The sequence below is a fragment of the Carlito syrichta genome, unplaced genomic scaffold, assembly GCF_000164805.1.
Source record: "Carlito syrichta isolate Samal-C Ts95f unplaced genomic scaffold, Tarsius_syrichta-2.0.1 Scaffold316408, whole genome shotgun sequence".
NCBI classification, from domain to species: Eukaryota; Metazoa; Chordata; class Mammalia; order Primates; family Tarsiidae; genus Carlito; species Carlito syrichta.
The window spans coordinates 324296-334216 of NW_007260504.1; the positions used below are offsets into that span (position 1 = coordinate 324296).

Genomic DNA, 9921 nt, shown 5'->3' on the forward strand with positions numbered 1-9921 from the left:
TCCCGTGTAGCTGGGTCTACAGGCCCAGCTAATTTTTCGATATTTTTGTTGTTGCTATGTTGCCTGGGCTGGGCTCGAACCCCTGGGCTCGAGCAGTCCTCCCACCTCGGCCTCCCGGAGTGCAGGGCTCGCAGTCATGAACCACTGTGCCCAACGCTGCAGGTTTTAATCTACAAGATTGGATTTCTCCAAACGTTTTCAGCATCGAGAAAAGCTGAAGCTGTTCCTGCTCTTGATATTACTGCCGTCTAAACACTCCAGGTTCCTCCAAATATGTGAACAGCAAAAGAAACATGTGTGCCTCATTTTTTTCTCTTCTCCCCAAACACGAGCACACAAACACCCAGTCCCCCATCACCCCTCCTGTGGAGAAGAGATCTACATCCGTGATGAGAGGCCGGGTGTCAGGAACGTATCTTCAGAGGGTGGTCTTTTGGGGCTGGCTCAACTTTCTCTGTAATCTTGTTAAATTCACCCCCATCCCAAGGACTGACGGTCAATAGGCTGAATGAATGGCTTGACAGGCATGTGTCTCCTTTGGAGAGGCAGTGTTCATAGGAAGCTCTGTTTATGGGTCTTTGGAGGCGCTATTTGGCATAAAACGTCATCAGCAGTGCTTGTTAAAGTGCATGGGGAAAATAGGGAGTGACTGCTAGTTTAACCTTGAAGTTTTATACTTGCAGAGCCCACAAGTTCTTTGGTGCGGGCCACCCTTTCTCCCTTTTGTTTGCATGCTGGGTAAGCTCTGGGCGACTAGGAGTGGAAGGTCCATGCCTGGGGTCTATAAATCCTGTGAAATGTAAACAGCATTGATCCAAAAGAGCTTCGGGGGAACAAATGCTTCCCACAACTCTGGGCTCTTGAGCTCTGCAGATCCCAACGAGAAGTGAATCACAACTGAGACAGCATGTTTTCTGTCCCTACAGGGATCTGGACGGAAATGTAGACATTGACCTTCCTGAGGTGAGTCTTCTGACGTTGCTGTGGAGGATGGGATTCAGCTGATGGTTCGAGAAACCTTCCTTTTAACCATGGTATCCTTTAAAATTCTAAACGTTGTGGAATGGTTATGTGCAATCAGGGAAGCACCCATGACACTAACCACCTAGAGAGCAAGGTCTGTGCTTCTAGTCTGTCCTCTTCTGGTCCCATAGGACCTGGCCTGAGAACAAGGCAGGTGCTTGGCATAAAGCTCTGTTTGGTGTCATCTTTCTCTGTTGTCAACCTAAGCAACAAACAGAGAGACACTCTCCAGAAGAAAAGATGTTTATTCAGGAATAGGGCATGGCAACGGGAATACGCGAGTCACAGGAAACCATGTTCATATTCAGAGAGATAAAGCAGACAAAGGTTTCTAAAGGAAAAAATGAGGAGAATTGCAAAGTTGTTTTGACATAATTATCCTTGGCTATGAAGATCAATACCAAGGGTGATGTCAGTCCAAGGTTGGACAGGTAGTTGCTAGACAGGTGTCCTTGTAGAAGTACTGTTTGTGTAAGGTTGCGATGGCCTCTGTGCCAGGTTGTGGTTTCTGCAGTCTTTTCTGACAGTTTTGGTATCGGGCAAGCAAGCTTCTCTTCACAGCCTTCTCCGGCTCTATTTGTCAGGGTTTTCTTAACGTTCGTGACTCCATTTTGAGATGATAACTTTTACACTACCAGCTCCATCTCGTAGTGAAGGTCACGGCCATTTCCTAATGGGGCAGTATATCTTTTAAATGTATTGTATTTAAGAAAAATAAACAAGCAAAAGAAAACAAGAGGCGGGCAGATTCTATAGACTCTAGGAACCCGTTACATTTCCCTTACACAGTATGTGGAGGGGGGAGATGGGTTGGTTTGATCCTGTCCAAGGCACCGGAATGAAGACCTAGTTTTAGGGGGAAAAAAAAACTCGCTGTTCCATGCTGGGACACAGGTTATTATTTGTTCCCTCAAATCAAAAATTCTTACTTAAAAAAAAAACTTTTCTGAGCTTTTTCTAAGCCTCAGGCCCAGTGCTAGAAACAGACACCTGACCTCAAAGGTTTTTGTCATCCATCAAAACATGATTAAGCAAGTAATTCCAGTCCAGGGTGGTGAGAGGTGAAATACAGGGAATGCAGGAAGCGTGAAAATCCCGTGGCCGGGACCAGACTTAGGCAGGGCTTGGGTTTCCGTTGGCCTCCTCGTCTGAAGGCAAGTGGCGCCATGGTCCAGTGGCGGAGTCCTTCCAGCCTCACCCTCTAAGGGCCTTCTCAAGGAACGCTTACCACTCCTGATGCTGCGGGAACCAGCTCGTGCACGCCACATCAAGAGGGTGCCGCACGTGGGGCTGAGCACGGAGGCTGCAGCGTCTTTTCTGGGGTTCATCAGGCTCCCTTCTTGTGGGTCCTTTGGCGCAAGTCCCTCTTGTTATTCTTCAGCCTCCGAAGCCGACTCCAGCTGGCCAAGAGACCGAGGAGGAGCGGCAGTTCCGGGCGCTCTTCGAACGAGTCGCCGGCGAGGTAGGGCGCGCCCAGTCAGTCTCCCCACCGGGTGGAGGGCCTGGGGCTGGGCCTGGCTTCCCGGCAGAGTGTTGTGAGCTTGGTCAGCAACACCTCCCCAGGCCCAGCGGAGCTTGTTGCAGCGTGAGACCAGCCCTGGTCCTGGTGGCCCAAAGGCCGCTTCCCTCCACAGCATCTCTTACTTACGCACCAGTCTGTCCCTGGATGGGGCAAGAGAGTCCAGAGGAACTCAGAACTGGCCCAGGTGCTTTCTTTGGGAGGCCAGAGAAATCCTTGAAGAGGTGGCTCCTTTGAGCTCTGCCCGGAAATGGCGGCCATCAGAATGCTGTCCCTGCTCTGTTCAAAGGGCAGGCTGAGCCCTCTCGCCGTTGGCGGACTAGTCCCTGAAACGTGGGCCACACAGATGTGTGTCGCTGCAGCTCTGCGGGACATGGGGGCAGCTGCCTGCCACGAGTCCCAAGAGTCAGTCTATCCTTTGAGCCAAATAGAAACTCTAAAAAGAAGGTGAGAAGGACCATAAAAAGCCATTTTCTTCGTTTCAACAGGACATGGCAGTGTCAGCAGAGGAACTCGAATATGTTTTAAATGCTGTACTGCAAAAGAGTAAGTGCTTTACCCATGGTCCCCAGGGCTGCTATAAAGGGTTGAGCAACCCCACTGCCTGGGTTACCTCCAGTTCCCCCAGGTACCATGCTCCTCAGAGCCGCAGACCTGCTTCCCCGGCTGACTTGTAGGTAAACTACAAAAATAGCTCTCGTTGTTTGGGTCCCAATGACAAAAATTATGATACAAGTTTATGGGAGAAAATTCTTAAAAAGGCAGAAAAGCCTAATGACAAAGATAAAAATCATCAATAATCTCACCACCATAAATAGCCACTATCAATGTATGTGTATCTGCTTGTATGTATATGTGTGTCATATGTGTAATCTGTGTGCATGCAACCCATTTTAGAACATATCACTAAAAAAAAAAATCAAAGCCCTTATACCCATTAACAGTCACTCCCCATCTCCCCTAGACCCAGGTAGCCACTATCCTACTTTCTGTCTCCATAGATTCGATTTATGTATTCTGAACGTGTTTTAATAAGAGGAATCACAATGTGGGGTCCTTTCTGGCCAGCTTCTTCCTTCATTTAGCTTGTTTTCAAGGTTCATCTATGCTATAGCACATATCAGTACTTTATTCCTTTTTCTGGCCAAATTATAGTCTATAGTATGGATATTCCTCATTTTGTTTAATCATTCCTTCATTGATGGATATCTGGGTTGTTGCCAGTTGATGAATAATGGCTGCTGTGAACATTCGTGTGCAAGTTTTTGTTCTAGACAAATGTTTTCATTTGTCTTTACTTTATAAGTAAAGAGAACTGTCGGGTCCCACGTTAACTATGTTCAACGTTTGTTTTTTTTTTTTTAACTGCCCAATTGTTTTCCAAAGTGACTATTTTATATGACCATCAGCAGTGCATGAGTGTTCAGGTTTTTCCAGCAACTTAAAATCCTGCCTTTAAACTTAATGTTTATGAGCATTTCTGCAGGTCATTAACTATGCTTCAAAAACATGATTCCTAAGGATTGTATAATATTCCTTTATAAGGATGTAGCCTAATTTATTGACCATGCCGTTTCATTGGTCATTGTATCTTTTCTAAGTTTTTGCCATTATAAATAACCTGATGATTTAAAAAAATCTCCATATGTAATTCTTTGCTTGGAATTCTTAAAACCAGAATAAATGGATGAAAGTGTATCCCAATGTTTAAGGCTTTCTCATATTTTGCAAATTTTCCTTCTGAAAGACCATGTCATCTTCTCCTCTGACTGGCATTATAAAAGAGTGTCCACATCATAGCCCGACCAGCCTGGGGTCTAGCCACACTGTTGGGCTTTCAGCAAGTGGGGACATAGGTTTATCTTACCAGGGGTCAACTGAATTCAGCTTTCGTGTGTGATTTCAGAAAAAGACATCAAATTCAAGAAGCTAAGCCTGATCTCCTGTAAAAACATCATTTCCCTAATGGATGTATCCTTCTAAACATTTGTGCAGAAATGGACCCTGACGTTGGGCGTTAAGTGCAGAAGGGGGATTTCGATAGTGCAGTCTTTTTAAGAATGTGACTTCCTCAACCAGTAGGATGGTCTTCTTCACAGAAAATGACCCCAAGCCAGGGGACCCCTGATAACTAAAATTGGTTCAGAATGCAGAGGCTCAGGACTGTCCAGTGGGGGAGGAGTTTTGAAGGGACTTGGGGATCTTGTAGCCACGTTGGGGTCCAGTCAAAGGCAAGGAAGAGTTCTGTTTTTGTGAACCTTCCGGCACCACCCCCATCTCACCCCTGCCATTTGCCTTCTTCAGAGATGCGTAGTGTAATCATTAAAACCACCTCCCCGAGGCCCCAAACCTGTGTCACTCAGGCCAGCCCACCAGCCCTCCCCTTCCAAAGTCCCAGAGCCTGGGTCCCCCCAGGAACCTCGGGTTGAAACACCGCCTGGATCTCCCTTAACCCACGCGGCACAGACCAGCGGCAACGGGAAGCTGGAGTTCGGGGAATTCAAAGTGTTTTGGGACAAGCTGAAACAGTGGACTGTATGTGACCCAGCATGGGGCTTGGCCTCTAGGGGACCCCATGAGCAGGGAGGGTTTCTAAAAGCTGCTGCAGGTGCACAGGCCAGAGGAGTTGTGTCCCCGAAGGGAAGAAGGGAAGACAGTGTGATGTAATTCTGATGCTCGCAGAAGTGCCACACTGCTTCCTCCCAAAAAGATTGGGAAGACGAAAGAGAGGCCCACTTCGTTCAGAGGGCCAGCCTGGTCATTGCCTCTGTGGGTCCCTGGGAGGGATCACTCCTCCCAGGCTAGCTGTCACCCAGTTACTGCCATCGATGTGGCCTCTCAGGCGCTCTCCTTCTCAATGCCTCTGCTCTCCATCCTACAGAACCTGTTCCTTCGCTTCGATGCTGACAAGTCTGGCACCATGTCCTCCTATGAGCTGCGGGTTGCACTGAAAGCCGCAGGTAAAGAAACGCCCGGGATGTAGGTGGCTGGCTGTGTGCCAGGCCAGCCTCAGGTGCTGTGTGTGGGCCCCCGAGCGGGTGGCCGACCTTTACGGTCCGAGAGGTGGGTGTGTGAGCTGAGTTGATGCTTTTTAAGATCCCAGGTCTTTGAGTGATAGCATCAGCTCTCAGACCCAGGACTCCCTGGCTCCAGGGCCTCTGTCTTAAACCACTGTGAACATCAGCGAGAATTTTTGAAATGTATCCACTGAGAATGAACTTGGGCTGGGCACGGTGGCACGTGCCTGTAGTCCCAGCTACTCAGGAGACTGAAGCAGAAGGATCACCTGGGCCCAGGAGGTCTAGGTGACCTGTGATTGTGCCACTGTATTCCAACCTGGGCAACGGAGCGAGACCCCGACTCTGTAGAAAGAAAGAGAAAGAACTTGGCCTGCCCCTTAGAAGCTTCTCAGCCTCTGGCCCAGCAGAGTTACATATGACCCTGATGGCAAGCCTCTAATTAGACCTCTAATTTCTGTTCATAGATGGTTGTTACCACAGACAAGACAGGACCTGCCTGCGCCTGTGGTTTGGGCGCTCACATGTCCCTCTACCACGATAGCCCTGTCCCGGTTTTGTTGGCTACAGACTCTGAATTCCCACTGGATGACTTAGTCTCAGTTCATACTCTGCTCTCTTTCATGAAAGATGGGCTGCAGGTGGCATTTCTCACCCCAGGTCGCTCACTGCCATGGCGGTCTGAGTGTCTGTGCCCCACTGTCCTGTGCACACAGTGCACACAGGACACTGTCCTGTCCGTGGTCTTGAGGGGCACCCCACGGGCTCCCTCGCCGGGTTGCTCCCAAGCCACACTTCATAGACTGGGGCTTCCGAGCCCCATAATGTGGTTCTTGATGCTGGTGGATTGGGGTACAGGACAAAACTCCTGGGCTCTTTGACTCAACCCTGAAATGAATGTCAAAGCAGCCATCAAAGTTTTAAAACAGAGTTATTAGAGAAAGAAAAGGGGGAAAATACAGAAAAATGTGTCACAGCACAGATGTCTTGGAGAAAAACCGAGTTTTTGCTTTTGACAAAAGGCCTGATACATTTTCACAATTAATGATATACTAAAGAGTGTGGAGCACAGGCAACCACTGCAGAGAGACTCCCATCTCCTCACCTTTGTTGGGCAAAGGGGTGGTCTTTTCCAGAACATGTACTTTGCCTTTGTGGGAGACTTGCCAGACTTCTGAATATACAAGTTCAGGAGGTAAAAGGAAGTTTTAGTATCATCTCAATGACTTTTGGTTCCCAGTCCAGAAATCACCTTAATGGAGTTTTCCTTTGGTGAGCTGAGGGGTGAGGTGGACTGTAGTCTTCATTGAATTCACGTTCCAACCAACAGAGCGGTTCGTCCTGCCGACAAAATGTCTGGACACTTTCTTACTAAAAACTAAAAACTGTCTATAAGAAATGTTTCTATCCATGTCGAAGCTGTCCTAGTTACCCTAGCTCCCTCCTAGAAAAATCAGACACCTGGGCACAGTTCCAGCCTCATAGTCTGATAAAGGGTCAGAATGCACACAGTCAGAGCCACCTTGGATCCTACATGAGGGACGAGAAAATAAATGTGTCACGAATATGCAGTGTCGAAGTGATAAGGGGTCCGATTTTCTTAGGGGCTGGTGACCCTGTCTCCAGGGCAGGGGAGGAACTGAGCAGGGGACAAGGGAGCCCTTCAAAGTGGAGGGGTTTGACCATGTCCTTCCTGCCCTGCCTTGGTGTGGGGGAAAGACCGTCCTCACCCCCGCCCCCAGCCCCATGGAGGGCAGATACCAGGATTCTGGGCATGGCCAGCAGTCAGCACCACCATGCTCTGGGTCTGACCAAATTCCTCCTCAGGCTGGAAATGGGGGGAAAGTCTTAGGAAAACCCCAGGTGGCCTTCTGAACAATCCTGTGAACACCTCCTAGAACGTGAACATGCAGGCTACAATAAAAGGGGGAAGAAAGTTGCTTCTGAGAACACTGATTAGAAATCAAAGCATGAAACATTGGAGTAGGAAGAATTCACCTTGTGTAAACCCCTCACTCGACAAGTGAGGACACCGAAGTCCTGAGATCTGAAGCCACGTGCCCGAGGCTGGAGCAGCCACGGGGCTTGAGTCCACGCCTCCGGGCTCCAGCCGAGCACTCCTCCTCCATCGTGGATGTGCAGGAATAGGCCCCGTACACAGTGTCGTTCACTCTGAGAAACATCTGGGAACATTGGGTCCAGCGCCTCAAGAGATAGCCCTGGCTGCAGGTGCCACGGGTGAACTCCTCCGAGGCCCGGCGGGGACGTGTACAGGCCAGAAGGGAGCGCAGAAGTAGGACCTGAGGGGCGCTGGTGTGGAAACGAGGGTGGTGCTCAGAGACCGTCTAGTGGCAAGCTTCCTGAAAAGTCAGCGGGCCCCTGTGGGTGATGCTGGGCGTCAGGACCAAGACCAAGCCATTAACTACAGAAAGTCCGCCTGGGAGTCCAGTGGCAGCCTCAGCCCTCCAGTACAGGGGCAGTTCTCATGCTGCATCCACGCCGAGGACAGGGAACCCATGGGGCCTGGGGCTCCAGCCGTGCAGAGGGGAGCGGCGGCTCCCTTTTGCCAGTTCCCTCCTCGGGCGACACACATGGTGCTGAGGCCTGCCATCCCGGGTCTCCTCCTCCCGCAGGCTTTCAGCTGAGCAGTCACCTCCTGCAGCTGATCGTCCTCAGGTACGCGGATGAGGAGCTCCAGTTGGACTTTGACGACTTCCTCAACTGCCTGGTTCGGCTGGAGAACGCAAGCCGTAAGTGTCCGGCGGTCCTGACGGTGTCCTCAGTCCCGGAGGAGGGGCACCTCGGGGTATCTTCATCCACCCCCCCACGAACATGTAAGAAACAGCCTGGTAAACACGATGGCCAAGGCAGACCACAGAGAGCCGTCGTGTGGTCTACGTGGGCGAGCGTGCCTGTGCGTGTCTTCTCTGTCTCACATTTCTTATCGTCACCCCTCTTTACACATTCACCGGGTCTCTGCGGGAGGATGATGGGTGGGGAGTGGGGTTTGTGCCTCATGGCTGAGGAAAGATTTGATTTCAGGTCAAATCTCATCATGCAGAATCAGAGTCTCAGTCCCTCTCCTCCTGCTTCCTCTGCCCTCTGGAAGCCCTAGACATTGACTAGTTACCTCCAACGAGATTTGTTGCGGGGTGCAGTGGCTGACACCTACAATCTCACCATTTTGGGAGGCCAAGGCTGGAGGATTGCTTGACCGCCAGGCATTGAAGGCCAGCCTGGGCAACATAGATTCTGTGTCTACAAATTTTGTTTTTTTAATTAGCCTGGCCAAAAAAAAAAAATAGCCTGGCATAGTAGCACATACCTGTAGTCCTAGCTATTCAGGAGGTTAAGACAAGAGGACCTCTTGGGCCCAGGAGTTCAAGGCTGCAGCGAGCTATGGTCATGCCCCTGCACGCCACCCTGAGTGCAGAGCAAGACCCTGTCTCTAAAAAAATAAAAAAGAAACAGAAAGAAGATGTGTTATACTAAAAATAGAGAGGAGATGGTATTTGAGGCTCTTTACAGTTTGCAGTTTATTGTCATATCCACCCCACCCCTTACAGGTAGGCGGTTTTGAAGGTGAGGCATGTCCAGGGCCTGTAACTCAACACCAAGCGGCGACAGAGGCAGGTGCAAAGGGACCCCTGCCGCCAAAGTTGCCCTGTACTTGGCTTAGTGCTCTGTTGCCTCCACCTTGAAAGGCTTCATAATTTCTAAACAAGAGCCTCACATTTCCATTTTGCACCGGGCCTCACAAATTACATATCCGGTCCTGCTTGACATATTCTGAAATATGTTTGACAGGCCATTCCGAGGCACTTGATAAAGAAAGGCAGGGTCTGTGATCCTGTTATGCGGACAGCTACACTCCCTCTGCCTCTGTGGGGACGGAACTCTTGCCTGAAGTGCGTCTCCGCCAGCCTGCGATCTCCGGGAGAGCCATACTTGGCAGGCGGTCAGGGCTTGTGTGTGGATGAAGAAGTGAGGGGAGAGCTCTGGAGAGAGGCTAGCAGGCCCTAACCGGCCCTGTAGGTTAAGCCAGGAGGCTGGGCTATTTCGGGGTGGATCCCAGTAGCTAGGGAGATGTGTGTTCTAGAAAGACCCCTCCTGAAAGGTAACCTCCGGTTAGACTTGCAGGGTGGTCAAACCGACCTCAGAAACAATGAGATTTGAGAGGGTTTTTTTTGTTGTTTTTTTTTGAGTTGGAGTCTCACTCTGTCTCCCAGACTGGAAGGCAGTGGCCGCTCCCGGCCACCGCAGCCTCGACCTGCTGGGCTCCGGCGATCCTTCGCCTCAGCCTCCCAAGTAGCTGGAACTACAGGCATGCGCTACCATGCCTGGCTGATTTTTTGATTTATT

At 50.1% G+C, this 9921-nt stretch overlaps 1 protein-coding gene across 3 annotated transcripts in view; it reads left to right on the plus strand.

The window, feature by feature from the left end:
* CAPN9 (calpain 9) overlaps positions 1-9921 on the plus strand; it is a 62187-nt gene that overhangs the window by 48383 nt on the left and 3883 nt on the right. For all 3 annotated transcript variants that reach the window (XM_008074359.2, XM_008074357.1, XM_008074358.2), the window contains 7 exons: positions 927-963; positions 2405-2485; positions 3031-3088; positions 4449-4513; positions 5009-5077; positions 5424-5502; positions 8193-8309. In XM_008074359.2, coding sequence (XP_008072550.1) covers positions 927-963; positions 2405-2485; positions 3031-3088; positions 4449-4513; positions 5009-5077; positions 5424-5502; positions 8193-8309 — 506 coding nt within the window. The remainder of the gene's footprint in view (positions 1-926; positions 964-2404; positions 2486-3030; positions 3089-4448; positions 4514-5008; positions 5078-5423; positions 5503-8192; positions 8310-9921) is intronic.